The 27,067-nt window shown below is 45.1% G+C and overlaps 1 protein-coding gene across 1 annotated transcript in view; it reads right to left on the bottom strand.

Moving 5' to 3' along the window:
- Positions 1–27,067, bottom strand: part of LOC141127282 (sterol O-acyltransferase 2-like) — a 196,812-nt gene that overhangs the window by 32,291 nt on the left and 137,454 nt on the right. The window contains exons 10-11 of the mRNA XM_073613568.1: positions 11,255–11,384; positions 10,783–10,880 (exon numbers count right to left, since the gene is read on the bottom strand). Of these exons, the coding sequence (XP_073469669.1) occupies positions 10,783–10,880; positions 11,255–11,384 (228 nt within the window). The remainder of the gene's footprint in view (positions 1–10,782; positions 10,881–11,254; positions 11,385–27,067) is intronic.

Below are 27,067 nucleotides of genomic sequence, written 5' to 3'. Positions count from 1 at the left end.
CCTGGGCATTACCGGTTATTACAGACGGTTCTTTCCCAACTTCGCCACCATGGCCGCCCCTCTGACCGACCTGACGAAGGGTAGAGGGTCGGTCATGGTCAAGTGGAATCCTGAAGCCAAGGAGGCATTTCAGAATTTAAAGCAGACCCTTTGTGGGTTACCAGTACTAGTGGCCCCGGACTTCAGCAAGGAGTTTGTCGTACAGACAGACGCTTCTGAGGTGGGCCTAGGGGCTGTACTGTCACAGAACAGGGATGGTGAGGAGCACCCAGTTGTATACCTGAGCCAGAAGCTGAACAAGCATGAAAAGAACTATGCTATCGTAGAAAAGGAGTGTCTCACCATTAAATGGGCCTTAGACTCCCCAAGGTATTACCTACTGGGGAGGTTGTTTAAACTGGTCACCGACCATGCTCCCCTAAAGTGGATGTGTGACAACAGGGAGAAAAATGGCCGTGTGACAAGGTGGTTCCTGGCTTTACAGCCCTTTCGGTTTACGGTGAAGCACAGGCTGGGAAAATTCAAAAATAACGCAGATGCCCTCACTCGCGTGCACTGTATGGTTGGGTCAAGTGCTCAGACACAGGGGCTTGAGCAGAGGGGGAGGATATGTGACGGTATGCAAGGTGAGATACATGATAATAGGTACATTTCACCTCGCATTTGTTCCATTGTAAGGGACTGAACCAGAATCTGGCCCGGTTTTTCTAGCCTCTGTGGCAGGCTGGGTTCGGGTCCACTGGAGTCCACAGTCAGCTGGACTTTAAATATTCAGGAAGAGAGCACAGCAGGTCTCTCTGGTTTTGAGACTCAGAAAGGAACTTGAGTGAGAGGAGCTCATGGTGTTGGACTAAAAGATTTGCTTTTCCGCATGTTTTGTGGGCGACGGGGACCAGCCCCGCACTGTATAGAGAGGAGACTATTTCATTAGTTAGCGCCGGACGGCAAGGATTTAATTTACTGTTTATTTTTTATTTTGCAAACCTCCTGCAAATAAACCTGGCATCCGCCAGATTTTTAAGAAAGTGCGCGTTTGCTGACTGTCATTCAGAAAAAGGTGATCCCCAGGAGTTAATTCCCCACAATGTATACACTGTTTAGCTAGATCTCACTGCAGATTGTTCCTGCTGTACTGTTTCTAATATACTTCAGGCAGGCAGTGTATTTAGTAAATATATATATATATATATATATATATATATATATATATATATATACACACACACACACACACACACACACACACACACACACACACATACACAATGTTTCCAGTTTAGCTAGATCTCACTGCAGACCATTCCTGGTGTACGTATTCAAATACACTTTCAGGCAGGCAGGCCAGGCAGTTTATTCAGTGATCTGCAGTGCATAAAATCTATATACTGTCGCCTACATATATATCCACTGCATTCTAGTCTAGCCAAGCCTATATCTGACTACAGGTAGTTCCTGGTATACGTTTTCAGAAACATTTGCAGGCAGGCAGGTGATTCAGTGATCTGCAGTGCATAAAATATATATACAGTCTCCTACATATATATCCACTGCATTCTAGTCTAACCAAGCCTATATCTGACTGCAGGCCATTGCTGGTGTACGTTTTCAAATACACTTTCAGGCAGGCAGGCAAGTGATTCAGTGATCTGCAGTACATTAAATTTATAAACAGTCTCCAACATATATATATCCACTGCATTCTAGTCTAGCCAAGCCTATATCTGACTGCAGGTAGTTCCTGGTGTACGTTTTCAAATACACTTTAAGGCAGGCAGGTGATTCAGTGATCTGCAGTGCATAAAAGACATATATACAGTCTCCTACATATATATCCACTGCATTCTAGTCTAGCCAAGGCTATACCTGACTGCAGGCCATTCCTGGTGTAATTTTTCTAGTACACTTCAGGTGGTGTTTTGCTAATCCAATTTTACAGCATGTCTGGAAGGCTACCAAGGAAAGGCAGACGCTCACAGGCCACTAAAAGAGGGCAAGCAGGCTCTGTGTCTACAGCCAACAGTGCTAGTCATGGAAACGGTGCATCTTCAGCACGTGGCCGTGGGGCACGCTTGTCTTTTTTTTCGACAGCTGGCCAGGTTGAGCCACAACATACAGAAGAGTTGGTAAAGTGGATCACAAAGCCATCCTCATCCTCTGTCACCCAGGCTAAGAGAAGTTTGGCTGCCAAAGCGGCGTATTCCATTGGCTCAATGGCATCAGTCACTCCCTCCCTAGCCCCACCATCATGTCCTGGGGAGTCCCCCGAACTGTTCGACCACAGTGTCGGGTACATGCTGCAGGAAGATGTGCAGCATTTTGAAGGCTCTGATGATGGTACCCAGGTTGAGGATGAAGGCAGTAACGTGAGCCCAGAGAAGGGGGTGCCCAAGAAGGACAAGAAATAACCAGTCATGTTCCCCCATCTGCAGCATACTGCCAGGTTTGCTCCAGTGGTGAGGAGGGAGGGGATGATGAGGTCACTGACTGTACATGGGTGCCTGATAGAAGAGAGGAGGAGGAGGTGGCACATTTCCAACGAGGCAGGATGCCCTCCAGGGGCCAGCTTAAGGACAGCCAACCGACTGCATCACACCGCAGAGCTCTGCATGTGTAGGGCGCTGCTGACTCCGCGCGTTTTTTCAAAAGTTCTTTGGTGTGGGCCTTCTTTGAGACATGTGCAGCAGATTGCATCATTACGGTTTGCAACATATGTCTGAAGCGTATCAAGTGTGACCAAAACAGCGGCCGCTTGGGCACCACATGCTTGACCAGACATATGTCGAGCACCCATGCAGTCCATTGGGAACAGTACTTAAAAGACCCACACCAAAGAACAAGGTGGACCTCTCCTTGCTCCTCATCAGCTGGGATCTCCAACCCCACTATACCTTCAGTCCTCTCAGAGACCTGCACTGAGAGGAATGAAGCTGTAGAATTGGGTGCCCCAAGCACTTGCGGGCAATATGCTAGCAGTACACCTAAATCCGATTGTAGCAGGCAAATTTCCCTACCCCAGTTGCTAAACCGTCAAAAGAAATTCGGTCCCAGCCATCCACATGCTCAGCGGCTGAATGCTAGTTTGGCTAAATTGCTAGCACTCCAACTGCTGCTTTTTTAGCTGGTAAGCTGGTAGACTCTGCCCCCTTTCGAGAATTTGTGGAATGTGCGGTACCTCAGTGGCAGGTTCCCAAACGCCATTTTTTTCTCGGAAAGCCATTCCGGCTCTCTACCAGCATGTGGAAGGCAACGTCTTGGCCTCGTTGGACAGGGCGGTCAGCGGTAAGGTGCATATTACCGCTGACTCATGATCCGGCAGGCATGGACAGGGACGTTACCTTTCTTTCACAGCGCACTGGGCAACCCTTCTGGCAGCTGGGAAGGATGCAGGACAGGGTGCAGTAATGTTGGAGCTTGTTCCACCACTACGCCTCCAAAATGGTGGTAGTGGTGATTCTGCCACACCTTTCTCCTCCACCCCCTCCTCTTCTTCTTCCTCAATGGCCTCTTCCTGTGCAGATTTGTCCTCGGAACCAGAGGTGCTCCGTAGGCGTTCTAGGGGCTACGCAAGCACTTAGGCAAAAAGATGCCATGCGGTGCTTGAGTTGGTCTGCTTAGGGGACAGGAGCCACACTGGGGCAGAGACTCTGGCAGCTCTGCAGGGGCAGGTTCAGAGGTGGTTGATGCCACGCCAGCTTCAGCCAGGAATGCTGGTTTGCGACAATGGCACCAACCTCCTCTTCGCCCTCCGACAGGGACACTTGACCCATGTTCCCTGTTTGGCTCACATCCTCAATTTGGTGGTGCAAGTACCCGGGCTTACAGGATCTCCTGAGGCAGGCCAGGAAAGTCTGTGTGCATTTCTGCCGGTCATATAATGCCAGTGCTCGGCTGGCTGACCTTTAGAAGGAATGCAACCTGCCCAAGAACCGCCTCATCTAGGACATGGCCACCAGGTGGAACTCAATGTTGGCAATGCTGCAGTGGCTGCACATGCAGCAGAGGGCCATTAATGAATACCTGTGCGAGTATGGCACCAGGACAGGGTCAGGGGAGCTTGGCTTTTTTTTGCCAAGCCAGTGGCTAATGATCAAGGATGCATGCGCTGTCCTGTCACCATTTGAGGCAACAAGGATGGTGAGCAGTGACAGTGCATGCATCAGTGATACTGTCCCCTCTTGTCATCCTGTTGGGGCACACGCTGTGTGGAATAATGGACAGGGCACTTGAGGCAGAACAGAGGGAGGAAGAGGAGGACTTCCTTACCTCTCAAGGCCCCCTTTGTCCAGACAGTATTCCTGCAGGCCCGTCTATCACACAGGAAGAGGAGGATTGTGTCAGCATGGAGGTGGAGCCTGGCACTCAGCATCAGCAGCAGTCTTCAAGGGATCGTTTTCAATCCCCAGAAACCCATGGACTTGTACGGGGCTGGGAGAAGGTGGCAAGAGTAACTGAGGGCTTACAGTGTTCTGGTACCACCAACATCTAAGGCCCAAATTTCTGCAGAGTATATAGGGCAGGCCGTATAGTATATACAGGCGGTCCCCTACTTTTAAACATCCAACTTACAAACGACTCCTACTTACAAACGGAGGGAGACAACAGGAAGTGAGAGGAAATCTACTCCTAGGAAGGGAAATTCTCTCCTGTAAGAGTTAATATGGGAAAAACGTGTTTCCACTGATGCTTTATTATTACCAATCCTTGTTTCCCTACAAACCCCAACTTTTCAAAATCCAATTGTCATTTGGACAGAAAGTGAGGTGAAATCTTCTGAACAGGAGCACAGACAGCAAAACAAATGTTACAGGAGTGATGATAACCCTTCCCTATATTATCCAAAAAGCTTAAAAACAGATTTTTTGGCAGGAGCTACACTTAAAAAATGTACCTGTTCCAAATTACAAACAGATTCAACTTAAGAACAAACCTACAGTCCCTGTCTTGTTTGGACCGCCTGTATACTGCTGTTCAGAGTATATAGGGCCTGGGGGCCCCACACCTTTTCTTTAATTTGGGTGCGGGGTTCCCCTTAACCACTTCAGCCCCAGAAGGATTTACCCCCTTCCTGACTAGAGCACTTTTTACAATTTGGCACTGCGTCGCTTTAACTGCTAATTGCGCGGTCATGCAATGCTGTACCCACACTATATTGCCCAAATGTTTGATGAAATAAAAAAGATGATCTTAGGCCGAGTACATGGATACCAAACATGACATGCTTTAAAATTGCGCACAAACGTGCAGTGGCGACAAACTAAATACATTTTTAAAAGCCTTTAAAAGCCTTTAAAAGCCTTTACAGGTTACCACTTTAGATTTACAGAGGAGGTCTACTGCTCAAAATTACTGCCCTCGATCTGACCTTCATGGTGATGCCTCACATGCATGGTGCAATTGCTGTTTACATTTGACGCCAGACCGACGCTTGCGTTCGCCTTAGCGCGAGAGCAGGGGAGACAGGGGTGCTTTTTTTTTTTCTTCCTATTTTTTTGCTTTTTTGTCTTATTTTTAAACTGTTCCTTTCATTTTTTTTTTTAAATCATTTTTATTGTTACCTCAGGGAATGTAAATAAAACAGATCTCAGATACTATACCACTAAGGGAGGTGTACGGTGCGTGCGTGCGTGGGTGTTAGCGGTACTGGCACTAACCTGACGCTGCCTGGGGCAGGTGCTTGCCAGTTCACCAAAACGCTTCCAAAAAAACTGTTAGCGATCGCAGGGATCAGGCCTGACTCTGCGAACGCTGCAGTTATGCGTTTAGTGTTTTGTAAGTGACAGTGATCGATCGATACTGCACTTAGGTGGGCTGGGCTGGGCCGGGCGGAGGGGCAAAACGCAGGTGCTAGCAGGTATCTGGGCTGATCCCGCTAACACTGCATTTTTGGGAACCCTAAACTGCTGGGGACGCTGGTATTGATCTGATCGGATCAGATATTGATGCGTTCAGATACTATACCACTAAGGGAGGCGTATGCTGCGTGCGTGGGTGTTAGCGGTACTGGCGCTAATCTGACGCTGCCTGGGGCGACGCATATCACCGCCGGGTGATCAGGGGGCTAAACCTTTATTCGGTAATAAACGGCGGGTGCCCTGACACTATAAAAAATAAACGACCTAACCAGCGTCAACCGTAAGGGTTATACGGTGATCAGTGGTGAAAGGGTTAACTAGGGGGCAATCAAGGGGTTAAAACATTTATTAGGTAGTATATGGGGGTCCCTGTCGCTATAAAACGCTGACGGCGATCCTAAATATTTACGTCCCTAACTAGCGTCACCAGTGACACTAATACAGCGATCAGACACTGGTGACAGGGGGTGATCAAGGGGTTAAAACTTTATTATGGGGGTTAGGGGGGTATCCTAGACCTACAGGGGGCTAACACTAACTGCCCTACCACTTCTAACTGTCACAAACTGACACAATGCAGTAATCAGAAAAAAAAAAAAAAAAAAACACAAAAAAAACTGCTTGGTGTCAGTGTGATGGGGGGGGGAGGGGTGATCGGGGGGGATCGGGGGTGTAAAGTGTGCCTGGCATGTTCTACTGTGTGTGTGTTGGTGCACTCACATGTCTTCTCTCCTCGGCGCCGGAACGGAAACTGCCGAGCCGAGGAGAGATGACATCACATCCTCTGCCTCTGTGTACTACACATAGGCAGGGGATGATTGTCATTGGCTGGGAGCGATCGCGAGGGGGGGGCCACGATCGGATGGCCTCCTCCTCATCTCTAAACGCTCCCAGACCAAAGCCGACCGCCGCTGGCACCGGGGGGGTCCGATTGGACCCCCCGCCCGTGGGAAGGCAATCACGTACCAGGTACGTGATTTTGCCTGCCCGTGCCATTGTGTTGACGTAGATAGTCGTTAGGCGGTCGGCAAGTGGTTAAGACTTAACTTAAAATATTATTTTTTATCTTTAAAAAGTTCCCCCAAAGGGCCTGGTAATGGGCTGGGGGGTCGCCCATGCCGTTTTTCTCAATCATTTTCATCCATATTGCCGGGACCCAACATTACATTACAGCTGCAAGCAGTTTTAAATGACTTTTATTCCTTTAGAAAGGTTATTTTGTGCATGGACTGTTCTAAACATGGGACACACGCGCCACTTTACAGGCATACTATAGACACCCTCCAGGTACGATATTTAAAGGAATATTTCACTTTTATTTTTTCACTTTAAGCATCATTAAAATCACTGCTCCCGACTATAACTTATATATTAGCCTTTAAAATTCACACTTTTGATTTCTCACATTCGAGTCCCATAGACTTTAATGGTGTTCGAATGTTCGCACAAACTTTTGGTCCGTTCGCATGTTCTGGATCCGAAATGAACCGGGCGGTGTTTGGCTCATCCCTAATATGCACCTCCTCTAGTTTTCTGCAGTCTCTGGGTGACCGTCCACTGGACTTGGTGGGTCACTTCAACAGCTCTGCTTTTTGCATAGGCTATGTACAGCACAGTGAAGAGGTCACCACTACTTTCCCAAAGGAAGAAATGGGTTTGCAAAAACATTTAGTGCACTCAAAGAGAATTTATATCCTTTGAAACTATTTTGGTATATATGCAAGTTATGTTTTTGTACCTGTAGTTTAAATTATCTAAAAGCTTGGAAAAAAAACAACATCCCTTTAACATTGCCACCACCATGAAACCATAAATGACACCTTTCAATATGACAACAATCAGCCACAAAAATAAACCTCAAAAGGTTAGAAAATGTATATATAGCATTACCCCCAAAGGAGTGGCTAGTTAAGATAGGTCATCTGTTGCTGGCTTCAAACTTCCCAGTCCCTCTGACACACCAATCTGAGTACTCCAACACAATTTCACAGAGATATCACTGACAATGACATTAGTACCCAGCTATAATGCTATTTTAAAGAACTCAGGCACCAGACCATTTAGTAAAACAAACTAAATATATTTATAAATAACATAGGTAAAGGTAGACAGACATAAGGGTTGAAGTGAAGAACAATGATAGTGATGCACTTAAAATACAGTATAATTATGGGTAACTGTGCCCAGGTTTTGTTAATCAGCTTAAACTGTAACAGAGTCACCTAGAGTATCATAAGAGCAGCCAGAAACAGATAGTATAAATCCCCAGAGGCTACGCTGCCTGGGGCCCTGGAGTGATTTTGCTATGTCCAAGTCTCCCTGCAGGACTCCAACGCTCCTGGAAGGTGAACAATTAGACAAAGGCTATGTAAATACTATGAACAGATAGGGACAATGTCAAAAAACAAGGCACTAATGGTGATGCCAAGTGGCTTCCAGATACTCCCAGTTCAAGAAGGTAAGAACTTGAACAAAGCTTAATGTTAATGAAAAGAGCAAGCAACAAATGCAGGGAGGGGTTAAGTGGGCCTGAGCTAATATGGTAATCCAAAACAGGTGATGTGGCACTGCTCTGTAATATGCTGCATGAGAGCAGTAGTATCTGAAGAACCGGATGGCAAACAATTTTATTTACCTGTTTAGAGTCTTGCTTTGTTTTGTGATGCAGAGTGTTTGGTGGGTTGGCACTAATCCTGCTGTGGGTACTGATGGTGGGGAGGGGGGGGGGCCCTCATAGATCGTGGCTTAACTCCAGACGTAAATGCAGTAAATGTAGATGAAGACCGGCGAACCCGCTCTGTGTGGCTGACGATGCTGCTGCTCCAGCCACAATGGAAGGTGAAGGCCTATAGACTCAGAACTCTAGCCTGGACGTCTGCTTCCTTCCTAAATCTGGCACCAAGTTCCCTTCTCTAACTGGCTTTTGGGTGAGAGGAGTGGACTGACAGAGGTTCTTACTCTTTGGAAACTTGGGTGCAAAAGTCATGAATTCTTACCACTTCTAAGCCTGGGTTCACACTGTAGCGATGCGGGAACGAGCACAATTCTAGCGCCGATTCCCGCTTCACATCTCTCCCACAGGCAGTTCACATTGCCCTCTGCGAACCGCTGTGGGTGTCAATACAATGGTGTTGACACCCCCTGTTCGGTTCACAGATCGCAGTGCGAACTGAGGATTTGGACAGAAACCTGATCAAATGGGTGTGAACATCCATGCGATCTGATTCCAGTGCGAGGGAAAAAAAGTCCCTGCAGCTTTGTTTTGTGTGAATCCAATGAGAGTTCAGCCACACAACTGTATGGCTGAACTCGCATTGCACAGATATCGCATGCGATCGGCACCACAGTGTGGGTGTGAATCACATGTGATGTCTGTGATCGCTATAGTGTGAACTCGGGCTAAATGTGACAGTTCCAGCTCAGGGATGCTGGTTGCCAGAAGCTGGCATCCACTTGCTTACTAACAACCAGTGACTCATCCCTGCCCTGCTCATTCAGCTGTCAGTCGGGGATATATACAACATATCATGGTAACTAAGAAATTTGTACTAGGAGATTTGGGGTTCAGGAACACTACATTGTAGTGTCATCTACCTAGCTATGTGGTTTAGCAGAACCATTTCAACTACTTCAGATGCGCGCTATAGCCGAATGACGGCTACAGTGCGGACCTACTTTGCCGGGAGTATGTCTATTGACGTCCTCCCGTGCCCAAGCATCCTGCGTGCCCCCTGCAGGGTGGCACGCAGCCCTTACCACGTGATCAGTTGTCAGTCAATGACAGCTGATCATGTGATGTCAACAGATTCTGTAATCGGCTATTTTCTTCTCCTCGCGCTGACAGCATGAGAAAAAAAAGGCCGATCACCGGCGGCTGTGAGAGGGACATCAGTCCCAATCAAGGAGATTGCCCCAAGCTCATCTGTGCCCACCTGTGCCACCTAGCAGTACACAACAGTGCCCACCAGTGCCACCTACCAGTGCGCACAGTGCCACCCATCAGTGCCACCTATCAGTGCCCACAATCAGTGCCTCATCAACAGTGCTGCCCATAAGTGTCACCTACCAGTGCCCATTAGTGCCACCAATCAATGCCACCCATCAGGGCCCATCAGTGCCTCATCAACAGTGCTGCCCATAAGTGTCACCTACCAGTGCCCATTAGTGCCACCAATCAGTGCCACCCATCAGGGCCCATCAGTGCCATCTTATCAGTGGCCATCAGTACCGCCTTATCTGTGCCCATCAGTGCTGCCTTATCTGTGCCCATCAGTGCCGCCTTAACTGTGCCCATTAGTGCCCACCAGTGCAGCCTATCAGTGCCCACCAGTGCCACCTCATCAGCACATATCAATGAAGGTGAAAAATTATGCAAAATTTTATTGCAAACTATGAAACATGATTTTTTTTTTCAAAATTTTCCATCTTTTTTTGTTTGTTTAGCAAAAAATAAAAACCCCAGCTGTGATTAAATACCACCAAAAGAAAGCTCTATTTGTAGGAAAAAATGCTAAAAATTTAATTTGGGTACAGTGTTGTATGACCGTGCAATTGTCATTTAAAGTGTGTCAGCGCTGAAAGCTGAAAATTGGTCTGGGCAGGAGGGGGGTTTAAGTGCCCAGTAAGCAAGTGGTTAAACACTGGAGTGACAAACATCATGGCATTTATTTCTTTTTGGACAGGCAATAAACAAATACAGTATGATTTTCAACTTTGCACTGCCCTAAGTTCCACACTGTATGTTAGCCATATTCATCCAGATATTACCCCTATTTTGTTGCAGAATGCTGGAACTGCTTTGAAGTGTTTGCCACACTCTTTCAGGGAACTCATTTGTCAATACGCTTACCCATTATACTACTAGATAGATATATTAAGCACAAATCACATATTACACCTGAATACAGACTAAATGATGAAGAGATGTCACCTTGTAAAACATGCGATCTGCAAAGCGGAGCATCTCTGCGAAAGCATTCAGCCAACAGTGCAAGAATGCGAAGAATGACAGCAGCAGCACAAAGGTACCTGTAAAAACACAAAAAACGACACTATATTATTGAAAAGAGTAAACATTTTGATAAATCTAACCTATTTAGGTCTAGAAATAATAAAAAAATAAATAAAAAGGAAAAACCTGAACAGAAGGGAATGAGGTACTTAAAATTCTGCCAACCTCCACCTTCTAATCAGATAGCACTGTGTGCTCAGTGGCAGTACTCTTGGGACTGCCAAATCAGTGCACAAAGAAAGCATAGTTACGGAAGAAAGCAAGACATCTTCATTCCTTGCCACCAGGTCCTATCATGGCCAAATGGTCTGTCACAAGGGTTTCCACCCCCACTAATATTCTCTTGATTCAAGGGACTAAAGAATTGGAAGGGAGCAAAGATTCTTCTCACCTGGTAGTGTAGCATGGAAGATGGATAACACCAAAGTCTTTACACTGAATGGCTGTTTGCTCATATTGGTAAACACTGGAATACACAGGGTGACAAGGACGTAGTACACGAAAAACAGGCAGCCTAGGAACTGTAAATGGCATAAAAACATTATTAGCTAAATATACCAAAACGTAATTGTAGGTAAAAATCATAACAATATAAAACACACATTTGTAACAGTTGCAGATTTCCTGATACTGTCCTGGTATAGAAACTTGGCAATAGACATTTTTTGATAAATGGCAATTTACATTTTGAAAATTTGGTGACTTCAAGTTTTTGGGTAGATGGTGTTTTACCTGCAGGCTCTTCTGATTACAACTTAAGGTTGTGGTATATCAGTTTTGCGGCATTGCCCAGGCCAAATACAATGTTTTGAAGTATCCATACCTCTTGAAATTTTCCATATTTTGTCGTATTACAACCAAAAACGGAAATGTATTTTATTGGGATTTTATGTGATAGACTAAAAAAGTGGCACATAATTGTGAAGTGGAAGGAAAATGATAAATGGTTTTTAACATTTTTTACAAATAAATATGTTTAAAATGTGGTGTGCAATTGTATTCAGCCCCCCTGAGTCAATACTTTGTAGAACCTCCTTTTTCGCTGCAATTACAGCTGTAAGTCTTTTTGGGTACTTTGTACAGCTAGAGTGAAATTTTTGCCCATTTTTCTTTGCAAAATAGCTCAAGCTCTGTCAGATTGGATGGAGAGCGTCTGTGAACAGCAATTTTCAAGTCTTGCCACAGATTCTCAATTTGATTTAGGTCTGGACTTTGACTGGGCTATTCTAACACATGGATATGCTTTGATCTAAACCATTCCATTGTAGCTCTGGTTGTATGCTTAGGGTCGTTGTCCTGCTGGAAGGTGAACCTCCGCCCCAGTTTCAAGTCTTTTGCAGACTCTAACAGGTTTTCTTCTAAGATTGCCCTGTATTTGGCTCCATCCATCTTCCCACCAGCTCAATGCTTTATCTTCAACAGCTTCCCTGCTGAAGAAAAGCATCCCCACAACATGATGCTGCCACCACCATGTTTCACATTGGGAATTGTGTGTTCAGTGTGATGCAAATGCTGGTGCAGTGTTCGTTTCATTGGCCTAAAAGAGTGTTACTTCAATTTTGGTCTCATCTGACCAGAGCACCTTCTTCCACGTGTTTGCTGTGTCCCCCACATGCCTTCTTGCAGACTGCAAATGGAACTTCTACTGGCTTTCTTTCAACAATGGCTTTCTTCTTGCCACTCTTCCATAAAGGCCAGATTTGTGGAGTGCACAACTAATAGTTGTCCTGTGGACAGACTCTTGGCTGCCTCTTTGATTAATGATCTTCTTGCCCGGCCTGTCAGTTTAGGTGGACAGCCATGTCTTGGTAGGTTTGCAGTTGGGCCCTAGTCTTTCCATTTTTGGATGATGGATTGAACAGTGCTCCGTGAGATGTTCAAAGCTTGGGACATTTTTTTTTATAACCTAATCCTGCTTTAAACTTCTCCACAACTTTATCCCTGACCTGTCTGGTGTGTTCCTTGGCCTTCATGATGCCGTTTGTTCACTAAGGTTCTCTAACAAACCTCTGAGGACTCCACAGAACAGCTATATTTATAGTAAAAATAAATTACACACAGGTGGACTCTATTTGCTAATTAGGTGACTTCTGAAGGCAATTGGTTTCACTAGATTTTAGTTAGGTGTATCAGAGTGATGAGGGCTGAATACAAATGCACTCCACACTTTTCAGATATTTGAAAACCATTTATCATTTTCCTTCCACTTCACAATTAAGTACTACTTTGTGTTGGTCTATCACATAAAATACATTTTATGTTTTTGGTTGTAACATGAGAAAATGTGGAAAATGTCAAGGGGTATGAATACTTTTTCAAGGCACTGTATCTTTTCTACATAAGCCTATATATCATCCAGCAAGGCTGAAAGATAAGCTCTGGTTGGCACATAGCCATGTATTTTGGGGGGAAAAAATCTCTGAAGACTTTAAGGGCCTGGTTTTGTTTTCATTAGAACCACTTCTCTTAATATAGATGTGTATTGAAATGCAAAAGCAGCTTTAAGCAGGTCAAATGCAGGACAGAAGAATGTCAAATGTACTTAAGTTTGTATCATCTCAGAATCAACTGATGTCAAAAGCAAACTGTATTTGCGGCCCAATGGCCATCAAAGTGGCTGTTAAAGTGCACCTGTGCCCACACTATGGGCATTAAAGCATTAACATATTCTTAGCTAGCATCAAAATAACTTTAAAACAAGCAATCTTTGACCCCTCTAGCTGCTTATACACTGGAATAATTTATTCTCAAAAATTACGACAAAGAGCCCATTCACACCAGATGCAGTCGGGCTACTCTGGTAGTTATTTCCAGCGCACCCAGTGCAAAATGTCTTACTTTTTATTGTGTTGGTTTACACCACATTGCTGTGGAGTATGCTGAAAAAAGCACTGCATGCAGCACCTTTCTTTGGCACAGTGGGTTGCAATACGAACCACAGCATCACAAAACTGCCATGGGGAACAGAACTCTGATATGTCAGTCATGATAGTTTCATAAAATTCAGTAAAAAAAAAGGAAAAAAAGAAAAAGGAAGTAAAGTACAATGTGCTTGGATTGGTGCATCAGCCCTTTGTCTCACAGCACACACCAGCAGCTGTGTATTTAGCATGGCTCACTGGTCAACGGTCCCTATAAGTTGGTTTCCCACAGTTTAGAAACACTTGCTGTGTATCTATTTACAGAGCTTACAGGATGCCCAGTTCATTTTATTCTGAATTAAAATTCGGACAAATTTTTCATTATTACAATAGCAACGAATTTAAACGAATCTGAAATAACGAATCAAAATTTCGGACGAAATTCAAATAGTTTTCAAACCGAATTTGAATTTCCGAAGAGAATAAAATATAATAGAAAATAATACAATAGAATATAATAGAGTAAAACAGAACAGAATAGAAAATAAAAGAATAGAAAAAAATTGAATAGAAAAAAAATGGCATAGAATAGAAAATAAAGGGGCGTGGCTTGGCGCCGGAAGAGAATGGCCGCTTAATCCTCTGGCTCCCGCTCGACGAGGACAAATATCAGCCTAGGAGAGGACCATAACCCGACCAAGATGGGTAAGGGAGACCGGAACTCATCAACCACAAGATCCCGATCTCCTCGGGATGGAGAAACCCAGCTGAGCGGCAACATACCTGCGCTATTCAGGACACTGCAGCAGGACCCGCAACCCCCCCTCACAGGCTTCCTCCCATTCCACGCGGTCTGCCAGCTGCAGCCCAGAACGCGCTATTCACAGCCAAGCAAACATTTCATCTCCCACACCTAGCTCAGCACAGCCTTTATGCCTGCATGATCTACAAAGCATTGCACAAGACATTAAGAATACTCTGTCAGCTGCCATAGGAGACCTCCTGCTGGACATTTAAGCAGTGGCAGCACGATTAGAAAGAGTGGAAACTACTACAAGCAGGCAGAACGCCATAGCACAGGTCCAGCAAGTGTCTGACCACCATTCTTTCCAGCTCAGGGAGATGAACAGACACTTGGAGGACCTTGACAATAGGGGTCGTAGACATAATATAAGAGTGAGAGACCTCACTGAAACCGACGATCCTAGCAATCTCCAACAATGCGTGCAATCTATTTTCAATGGCTTACTAGATAGACCCCATGACTCACCAATTGAGATTGAATGCATACACAGGGCACTACGTCCTAGGGGCAGGGACTCGGACCCCCCATGCGATGTCATCTGTTGCCTGGTGAATTTTCCGCTGAAAGAGGAAACTCATAAAACGTGCCAGGGAAAGGCGACAGATCCTACATGAGGGCTCAGCAATTAAACTCTTCCAGTATCTGTCGCCTATCACCCTTCAACACCGGAAACATTTCATACAGGTGGAAATTTCCCTTCTGCCTCTCAGCCTTGGCAATGGGTCGCACCGCCCTGCTCCGGGTTCTGGAAGATTTGCAACAATTCTGCAATGCTCTAAACATACCAACCGTGCGCCTGCCTGATTGGTACAGCGAACATCGCATATCAGCCCCTTGGAATGCAGATCATGGAGAAGATCCCATGGAATGGAACGCAGAAAGGCCACGTCGACAGAGATCACCTCCAACAACCCCTCCATATCAAGCACGCCGTCATCCTGCAAATGGAAGCCCCTCGGCCTCACCGGCGCACAGGAGATCCCGCCAAGAAGCCTGACTTGGAAGTCGCACAGTCTTTGTTCACTCCTAAGAACATTCTGTTTACCTACACTCCCCGAGGTCCAATAAGTTGTAAATTATATATTTTCAGTTTTCGGTTCTCTAACTGTTACACATAGTTTGTTTATTTCTACGCAATACTGTTTCCAAAACTTAGCACCCCAGACTACTTTGTCTGACAGACATGTCATATACCCAAACCCTGGTATTCTCCACCTCCGAAAGCTTAAAGCTTTTGTCCTCACAAGGTGATTCCTCCTTGTATGTAATGCCCCCAACAAAACACTACAAGATTTACAGCCGAATGGGGCAACATACCTACCTCCAACTTCTGAAGAGTTAATGGATGGACTACTAACAACCCACCCCTATCCCCACCTTGTCTTCTCTACCAGAACAACCCACAATTCCCTATAAGAACCTTACATGCACCCCTCCATACTCTCAATGGACAAACTGATCCATCACCAAGGACTACTGGGCACCATTTAAAGGCAAATTTTTCACCCTCTGGAGTATAACCCCGTCACTAATCACCAAATCAGACTAACGGACCTGCAATAGCGGTCCCTCATAATGCCAACCAACACTACGGAAACCCACAAAACCACATAATGGTGCAATCTGCATCTAAGACAGACAATCTTCGCCCCCTCATAATAACCTAAACTGCAGCTAGCCCATATTCTTATCTACACAAAGGCTCCAACCTTGTATTTATAACAATGACTGCACCATTACCACAGGAAGCATAAAAACAACAGAGACCCTCATCCTAACGTGGACACTACTTGAAGCGATAATCCCGCCTAGCCTAAGGCCGAAGAAGACAAAGTGCAGGCAGGTCACTATTACTGTTACTGAGCCTACTGATCTCAAGGAAAACATTGCTTCCAATTTAAACTTGAAGCTTTATAATGAACACTACCATATCAATCGCACACAAATGATTACGTTTATGTTTCTGATGTTTTTCTATCTTCAAAAACACAGGTTAAGAGGGAAGGAACTGAAAAGGGTCCTTAAACTCCATATCATACCCCTTAATGGGGGGGGGGGGGGATGCTTATATAGGTATGGATGTGTTGGATACATGCCTATACATACTGTGGGATAGTCTGAATCACGAAATATCGCCTCACCACTATACTCACTATCATAACCCTACCTCCAAAGTACGATTATATTCGACCTCACCAGCCTCCCTCTTGTCCTGGAATAACATACTGCTGTAGGAGCTGCTGCTGTATTCTACACGTTCACCCATAGCTCTTCAGGAACCTCAACAACACCACTCACAACCGATCTACTCTCACTTTACTATACTAACACACTATTAAGCTAAAACCCCAGGTACATAACCTCAGCACACAGAGTTTGTTACATGTCTCAACATCAACACGTCAACTCATTAACGCTCCTCCAACACCATGTGATACAGAATGGTACTTTATATGATGCCTCACAAACTAACTGTTAAAGCACTACTATGGTTTGTTCCTTGTTTTCTCCTATTTAGTAACGTTTTATCTTGGTTTATATTTTATTGTTCCTTACTAAGTGACATAACTAGCGATGACTTTCAACTATATACATTGAGCTGCTATACTGCAACACCAACATAACACTATTCTCCTCATATATGTCTAAATCTCCACTCCTCTCCACAATGCATTACACCTATTCTCTGACATATGATCCTTAATCCTCTGTGACGGGGTTAGACAAGTCTCGACTGAACCTCCCACCTCCCCACACAGCAGATTCTTAGAATTTCTGCTGACTGCATCCGGAAATCCCTTGTGGACCCAGGAAGCTGGCGTACTTCATCCTCCGGTATTGTCTCCCCTCATATCCCTCTCCTCAAAACACTTGTGCTATCACCCGCAACACCATCTTAATTCCTAATCACCCACTTAACCACCACATTCCCCCCGTCCTCTCTCACCCCATTCCACTCCCTCCCCCTTCCCCACTCCTCTCCTTGAAGAACTTATACTCATTACGCTATATCCCGTTACACCCCAATAGGTAACATCTTGATACAGACTCCACACTAAACAATGCCTCCAGAAACTTCAACAGCTCCCCTCAAGGTGAATCTCCTCTCCCTAAACACCAAAGGTCTAAACATCCCTGAAAAGCGCTCATAAGTCCTCTCATTGATGAAAAACCACAAAGCAGATATTTATCTGCAAGAAACTCACTTCAGAACATACTGTATTCCGAAACTTGACAACATTCACTATCCTAAAGCCTTCCATGCATCAAACCCTTTGGCCAAATGAAAGGGAGTTTCTATCTTATTTGCGAAACATTGTCCTATTGAAATAACGGAATCGCTGGCAGACCAGGAAGGCCGCCATCTCTTTATCAAAGGTTTCCTACGTAATTACCCTGGCCAACATCTACGTTCCAAATGTGAAGCAAGTTCCCTTTTTTCGTAAAATCGCCTCCCTCCTATCCTCATTTGAATCGGGAATAGTGATATTAGGGGGCGACTTCAATGTCCCCCTCAATCCTATCCTTGACTCATCCACAGGCGCCTCATCCATCCCCTACCCAGTATTACACCAGATCGATTCTCAAATTCACAATCTACTTCTACATGACACATGGTGCACATTACATCCGAAAGAAATAGACTACTCTTTCTTCTCCGCCCCCCACGACAGATACTCCAGAATTGACTACCTTTTCATAACCCAACAGGACTTACACTTCTTAACCAAAGCCTCGATCAAACCCATGTTTCTTTCAGATCACCACTAGGGATGAGCCGAACACCCCCCTGTTCGGTTCGCACCAGAACATGTGAACAGGCAAAAAATTTGTTCGAACACCGTTAAAGGGGACACGAACATGAATAATCAAAAGTGCTAATTTTAAAGGCTTATATGCAAGTTATTGTCATAAAAAGTGTTTGGGGACCTGGGTCCTACCCCAGGGGACATGGATCATGCATTAAGGGGAACCCCGGCCAAAATTAAAAAAAAAAAAAAATGGCGTGGGGTCCCCCTCAAAATCTATACCAGACCCTTCAGGTCTGGTATGGATTTTAAGGAGAACCCCGCGCCAAAAAAAAAAAAAAAAGCGTGGGTCTCCCCAAAAATCCATACCAGACCCTTATCCGAGCACGCAACCTGGCAGGCCGCAGGAAAAGAGGGGGGGACAAGAGAGAGCGCCCCCCCCTCCTGAACTGTACCAGGCCACATGCCCTCAACATTGAGAGGGTGCTTTGGGGTAGCCCCTCAAAACACCTTGTCCCCATGTTGATGGGGACAAGGGCCTCATCCCCACAACCCTTGCCCGGTGGTTGTGGGGGTCTGCGGGCAGGGGGCTTATCGGAATCTGGAAGCCCCCTTTAACAAGGGGACCCCCAGATCCCGGCCCTCCCCCCTGTGTGAAATGGTAAGGAGGTACAAAAGTACCCCTACCATTTCACAAAAAAAAGTGTCAAAAATGTTAAAAATGACAAGAGACAGTTTTTGACAATTCTTTTATTTAAACACTTCTTCTTTCTTCTATCTTCTACCTTCTATCTTCCTTTGGTTTCTTCCTTCATCTTCTTCTTCTGGTTCTTCCTCCGGTGTTCTCATCGGACATCTTCCTCCGTGGCTCCGACGTCTTCTTCCCTTCGTCTTCTGGGCCGCTCCGCATCCAGCATGATGGGATGGGAGGCTCCCACTGTGTGACGCTTCTCCTCTTCTGACGGTTCCTAAATAACGGAGGGTTGGGCCACCCGGTGACCCCGCCCCCTCTGACGCACGGGGACTTCCCTGTGGCATTCACCGTGACCTCAGAGGGGGGCGGACAGGATAGTCACCGTGCATCAGAGGGGGGTGGGGTCACCGGGTGGCCCCGCCCTCCGTTATTTAAGAACCGTCAGAAGAGGAGAAGCGTCACACAGCGGGAGCCTCCCATCCCATCATGCTGGATGTGGAGCGGCCCAGAAGATGAAGGGAAGAAGACGCCGGTGCCGTGGAGGAAGATGCCGGACGAGAACACCGGAGGAAGAACCAGAAGAACCAGAAGAACCAGAAGAAGAAGAAGATGGAGGAAGAAACCGAAGGAAGATAGAAGATAGAAGAAAGAAGAAGCATTTAAATAAAGGAATTGTCAAAAACTGTCTCATGACATTTTTAACATTTTTGACACTTTTTTTGTGAAATGGTAGGGGTACTTTTGTACCCCCTTTCCATTTCACACAGGGGGGGAGGGCTGGGATCTGGGGATTCCCTTGTTAAAGGGGTCTTCCAGATTCCGATAAGCCCCCCGCCCGCAGTCCCCCACAACCACCGGGCAAGGGGGACAAGGTGTTTTGGGGGGCTACCCCAAAGCACCCTCCCAATGTTGAGGGCATGTGGCCTGGTACGGTTCAGGAGGGGGGGCGCTCTCTCGTCCCCCCTCTTTTCCTGCGGCCTGCCAGGTTGCGTGCTCGGATAAGGGTAACCTGAAGGGTCTGGTATAAATTTTGAGGGGGGCCCCACGCCATTTTTTTTTTAATTGTTGGCCTGAGTTCCCCTTAATATCCATACCAGACCTGAAGGGCCTGGTGTGGAATTTAGGGGGACCCCCATGTCATTTTTTTTTAAATTTTGGTTCGGGGTTCCCCTGTGGGGAATTCCCATGCCGTTTTTATCAATGAACTTTTATGTGTATTGTCGGACCGGCAATTCATTATAGCCACGAGTAGTTTTAAATGACTTTTTTTCCTTTGAAATGTCATTTTGCTGTCAGACTGTTCTAAACACGGGAAACATGCGCCCCTTTACAGGCATACTATAGACACCCCCCAGCTATGAAATTTAAAGGGACATTACACTTTTATTGTTTCACTTTAAGCATTATTAAAATCACTGCTCCTGAAAAAACGGCCGTTTTTAAAACTTTTTTTTGCCTTGATCCATGTCCCCTGAGGCAGGACTCGGGTCCCCAAACAGTTTTTATGATAATAACTTGCATATAAGCCTTTAAAATTAGCACTTTTGATTTCTCCCATAGACTTTTAAAGGGTGTTCCGCGGCTTTCCCATTTGCCGCGAACACCCCAAATTGTTCGCTGTTCAGCGAACTGGTGAACAGCCGATGTTCGAGTCGAACATGAGTTCGACTCGAACTCGAAGCTCATCCCTAATCACCACCCCATCTCCATTTCGCTCACCTTTCCAGAAACTATTGAAAGATCCAAAATCTGGCATCTAGATGCCTCATTATTGACAGACCAAGCCAATTTAGATCACCTACATTCTTGCCTGGAATCTTTCTTCCAATTAAATAACACACCTGACATGCACCCCCTAAGCCAATGGGAAGCACACAAATGCACAATTAGAGGGGAAACCCTAGCACTCACCGCCAAACGCAAATGACAGAGGCAAGATCACATTCAAGGATTAATAACCCAAATTAAAACTCAAGAAGCAACACATAAAAAGACACAAGCTGTACATACCCTACAGGAACTCACACGAGTGCGATCCCTCTTACTGGACAAATTAAACCAAAGAGTGAGACGAAAATTTTCCCTGACACGTAAACTATTTTATGAACACGGTAACAAAAGTGGAGCACTTTTGGCCAGAGCTTTACAAGCTAAAAAAGCAGGCCATATGATAAGACAAATCAAGAAACCTGACAGCTCACTCGCCACAAGTAACATAGATTATACTAAGTATAAAATTGATGCGCTTTAAATAAATAGTGCACAATATGCTGCTGCGACTAAGCTTAAATCCAGGAATAAAAAATGCATACATGTGAATAAAATAGATAAATAATTATGGTGCTAATACATGTGTTAAAATTGCCAAAATAAATCTTCAAATTGGTGATGTGACGGTGAATATAAATAAAATAATAATGACACTCTGAGTACAATGTCCAGGCAGAGATAAATAGTGGGGGAAAGTAAAAGTAATTAAACAGTTCCTTCCCTTAATCCAGATTGATTGACTCACTGGGTTAGATCGTTTGTATCAGGATATTTAGTTTTTCTTGCATCCCACTTTAGCCATAATACTGCTGGTGATTCAGCTCTCAGGATAAAGGTTTTATGCAAAGCAAGCAAATAAAAAATAGATCATTGTGCAGTGAACTTACTAGATAGTACACAAGCAAAACAGGGACAAGAGATACACTCACAAACTCCCGGTCTATTAGAAGCATTCAAATATGCAGATTGCAGTCAGCCACTGTGGACAAGGTTTCCCATAGAGAAACAGCTGCTGTTAACCTTCAGGTGTATTGCAGCACTGAACGTCCTAAGCTCCTCCCACGCGTTGCATCACTGACACGTGACTTTTTTTGATCCTTGGACACCAAAATCCTTGCAAAAATTCTGTCCAACCGCCTCCTCCCACTCATCCCATCGTTAATATCTACAGACCAAGTTGGCTTCATCCCTGACCCAGAAGCCAGAGATAACACTATCAAAGCCATAAACATCCATTCCTACCTAAACTCATCTAGGCAGAAGGGCTTTTAAAGGGTGTTCCGCGGCTTTCGAATTTGCCGCCAACACCCCAAATTGTTCCTTTCACTAGACGCGGAGAAGGCATTTAACAGAGTGGCCTGGGACTACATGACTGAGACCCTGCGGTTGATTGGTCTCGGGGACAATATACTCAACCTAATTCTAACACTCTACACATACAGCACAAGTGAAAGTCAATGGCCACCTGTCGAATGCCTTCCCCGTCAGAAACGGAACTCGCCAGGGCTGCCCCCCTTCACCACTTCTTTACGTACTCACCCTGGAACTATTTCTCAACCGTCTCCAAAATAACCCAAACATCAAAGGAATCTCAACCCCTAAACATGAATTCAAAGTCACAGCTTTTGCAGACGACATTCTACTCTCTCAGAACCTCGTACCACACTCCCAAACTTACTGAAAGACTTTAGACATTTCCAGGCCATCTCCAACCTAAAAATTAATTTCGACAAATCTTACGCTGTAAATGTTTCCCTACCCATAGAAACAGTGTCCCATTGCCAAAACAACTTTCCCTTCACCTGGAAAACCAAAGCGATCACCTAATTTAGAAATTTAACTTCCAACCTGTCTCTCTGACCTATACCCCTTGAATTTTTCCCCAATCCTGACTTCCATCAAACAAGATCTACAAAAATGGGACAACCCCTCTTTTTCCTGGTTCGGAAGAGACCCAATCTTAAAAATGAATATCCTGCCGAGAATCCCTTTGTAATGCAGACCATACCTATCCAACTACCACCCGCCTTCTTCTCTACATTCAAAACCCTATGCACAAAATTTCTATGGCATAACAAACATCCACGTATAAAATAAGCACTTGGTCACACCTAAATCTAAAAGAGGCATAGGGCTCCCTGACCTACATAAATACTACAGAGCATGCCTCCTTACTAGAATAGTAGATTGGAATGTCCACACGTCCACAAAACAATGGGTCGATTTGGAAGAATACCTCGCAGATATCCCTCTGGCCACGGCGCCCTGGCTATCCTCCAAACACATCCCAAGCAAAGCCACTAACCATATACTTATAGGCCCCACTCTACGCTGCTTCCATAGAACAAACAGCAAACAACAGCTCTCAACTCTACCGGGCCCCATGACTCCACTCTGCTCCAACCCTGATTTTCCTCCAGGGATGTCCATGCAATTCTTATCCTCCTTCTGGCCACACAAACATATCTTGGCTAAACACTTCTTTCAAGGAGGTACTTTCCTAACTCGCGAAAAACTAGCTTCACAAATGAAAGACCAGAAATTCCCATTATGGACGTACCGACAATTACAACATTTTCTCTTAGACCCAAAATGCAGGTCACACTGGACTAGACAACCCACCCCCATAGAATCATTATGTTCTGAATCCACCCCACAAAGACATTTAATCTCTACCATCTACTCCTTACTTTTTGCTGACCACCCCACGAAACACAAAACTTGCCACTTCTGGGAGAAAGAACTCTCAATAAATCTTACAGATGACCAATGGGAGCAAATATTCGAAAATACTCTCAAGGAATCAACAAACATGTCAACCCAAGAAAATGGCTACAAGGTCCTCAACCGATGGTACAGAGTCCCAATCCTCATTAATAAATATGCGCCACATCAAACTTATGCTGGAGATGCAACTCCGAACTTGGCTCTCACATCCACATCTGGTGGTCCTGTCCCATTAGCCAAAAATTCTGAAATGAAGTTCACAACATAACGTCAAAGGTAACCACCCTTACTTTGGTCTTTTCCCCCGCACAACTCTTACTGTACCATACGCTCATACTTTAAATCTTTAACGATGCACATGCTGAATGCAGCTAAACTATGTATCCCGGTCCTATGGGGCAAATCCAGTGCCCCCTCAACTAAAGATTGGTTTCTGAGAATCAATAAAATTGCGGAAATGGAAGAACTCATAGCCATCTCCCATGAAAACATCTCCAAACCCACTGGGCTTGCTGGTCCCATTTCAAGACCACCTCAGAATACATTCAAACCATGAACCCACACAATACCTAAAATGATCCCCTACTTCACCCTTTCATCGACCCCATAACACCCCATTAAACATTAGGCACATGAAGGGATTAAGGATGGATGGGCCGAAGTCCAGGGTCAGATAGGAGGCCTTTGCCCCCCCTGTCTCGGCCTACCCCATCCTTTCACATCCCAGCTGTACCCACCCTCCCCCCATCTCTACAACTCCCCCCCCCCAAAAAAAAACGCACCCACCCATAATCCTTACACCTACATATAATCATATATCCCCCCCATCCCCCCTTTCCCACACAACCAACTGAACTAACCAAGACTGTCAGCTGCTCTGGCGGTCTTAATCCACTTTCAAAACACAAGTAACCTACACTGACACATGTAACGCAGAAAACATTTCCAACATATTACCCTGCAGGAATGCTAAAGGTCAATATAACTTATCCTAAGAAACTGCTCCAAATTACAACTCAATAACTATGGAATAATAAAGAATAGAATATTCTTAAATAAAATATTATGGAATAAAAAAGAATAGAAAATAAAAACAGAATAAAATAGAACAGAAAATAAAGGAATCGAATAAAAAAAAAAAAATAGAATCAAATAAAAAGAATATAACCATCTTCTTAAAGGGGTTGTAAACGCTCATGGTTTTTCATTCTATGCATTAACCACTTCCCGGTGGTTTCGTTATCTTGACTGGGAGTCATATGACCTCCAGCAGGATAACGCCTTAGGGGGCGCACAGCGATCGGGGACGGCGTGTGTCCCTCGGACATAGCCCGTCCCCGATCACAGTCAACAGTCAATGACATTGGCTGTTTACCACGTGATCGGCTGTGTCCAATCACAGCCGGTCATAAATATAAACACTACGGCAGTTTCCAGGGATCTCTCCTTTTCTCTCCTCACACACCGATCGTGTGAGGAGAGAGATCTGAGATCTGTGAGTGAAACATTTACTGTTTTTTTTGTCTGCACAACACACCCCTGCCCAATAAAGAGAACCTGTCACACAGCCTGTCTGAATCTGTCACAGCCCATCTGGATCTGTCACAGCTCATGTGTCACACAGCCCATCTGTCACACAGGCCACAATCAGTACTGCCATCAGTACCACCTGGATCTGTCACAGCCCATCTGGATCTGTCACAGCGGCCCGCCATCGGTATCACCATCACTACGGCCACACAGGCCTGTCATCAGTACTGCCATCAGTACCATCACAGAGGCCCGCCATCAGTAACCTGTTAGTACCGTCACACAGGCCCGCCATCAGTAACATGTCAGTACCATCACACAGGCCCGCCAATAAGTACCGCCATCATGTCTCAAAGGGTTTACACACCTGAGGAGGCATATGTCATCCTTACCATGTCGGATGATGAGAGCAGCGGGGAGCGCCCATCATCCGATTCTGGTTCAGAATACGAGCCAATAGAGGGTAGTGGAATAAGGAGATCAGGACCAAGATCTGAAGACCTGCCTACCACCAGCAGCGCCAGACCCCAGGAAGAGGAGCCCAGTACCAGTACTGGAAGTACACACCCAACCCGAAGAATCCGGGCACAGTCCTACCTTCCCGATGCCCTGGCAAACCCTTTATGGTTGCCTGCCAACTCAGGATCCGCTAAAATCTCCCCTTTCACCGCACAGCATGGCGTGCAGCCCAACACTACAAATTTTTCACAATAGGATTATTTTTATTTATTTTTTCCACAAGATTTGTTGCAGAAAATGGTGGACCAAACCAATCTGTATGCAGAGCAATTTATTGCTGCCAACCCCAATTCATCCTACGCCCGCATGTTCCAGTGGCGACGTCTCACACTGGATGAATTTAAAAAATGTTTTTGGGCCTTACGTTCAATATGGGGCTTACAAAGAAGAACGAACTCCATGCCTACTGGTCCACCAACCCCATCCACCACATGCCGATATATTCTGCTTGCATGTCCAGGACATGCTACGACATGATTATGCATTTTCTACACTTTAATGATAATTCACAGTGCCCTCCCCAAGATCATTTCAACCACGACAAATTGTACAAGATATGCCCCCTAATAATTTAATTTTCCCAGTGATTTGCTGAAGTGTTTATCCCAGACCAAAACATTTGTGTGGACTAATCCCTTATACATTTAACTGACCGACTGCACTTCAAGCAGTATATCCCAAGTAAGAGAGTCAGGTATGGGTTAAAACTGAATAAATTGTGTGATCGAGCCACTGGATATGTGTATACCTTCTGGGTTTATGAAGGCAAAGGCTCCCAGCTCCAGCCCCGTAAGTGCCCCACATATATTGGAACCAGTGGGAAAATTGTCTGGGAGCTGGCATACCCCCTGTTCAAAAAAGGATACCATTTATATGTGGACATTATACCAGCCTGCCCCTTTTTTCACCACCTTTACCGTAAACAAACCCTGGCTTGCGGTACCTTAAAAAAAAAAAAAAAAAAAAAAACAGAAGGGCTTCCCACAAAAATCTAGTGACAAAAATGTCCACATCCTCTCTACCATCCACAATGACACCTTGGTGGAGATCCAGCGAAGACACAGCCTCCTTGTAGAGCCCGAATGTGTCCACTAGGGATGAGCCGAACACCCCCCTGTTTGGTTCGCACCAGAACATGGGAACAGGCAAAAAATTAGTTTGAACACACGAACACCGTTAAAGTCTATGGGACTTGAACATGAATAATCAAAAGTGCTAATTTTAAAGGCTTATATGCAAGTTATTGTCAAATTTTCGGGAGCAGTGATTTTAATAATGCTTAAAGTGAAACAACAAAAGTATAATATTCCTTTACATTTTGTACCTGGGGGGTGTCTATAGTATGCCTGTAAAGGGGCGCATGTGTAGTATGGGTCTATATTCATATATAACTTTAGTTATTGAATTACAAGAAACTTAGTAATAGTTTTAAGGTGAAATTACCAGCTTTTTCGCGCCTTCCATCTAGCCTTTAAAAGGTCAGACAATAGAGAAGGCCAGTGGATTTCTTCTACGGACATGAATGTGGGACATGAATGTGCCTAGATTT

Source organism: Aquarana catesbeiana, linkage group LG02 (assembly GCF_042186555.1).
Source record: "Aquarana catesbeiana isolate 2022-GZ linkage group LG02, ASM4218655v1, whole genome shotgun sequence".
NCBI classification, from domain to species: domain Eukaryota; kingdom Metazoa; phylum Chordata; class Amphibia; order Anura; family Ranidae; genus Aquarana; species Aquarana catesbeiana.
Note: the sequence above shows the minus strand (reverse complement) of the source record. Positions and strands in the feature narration are given on the sequence as shown.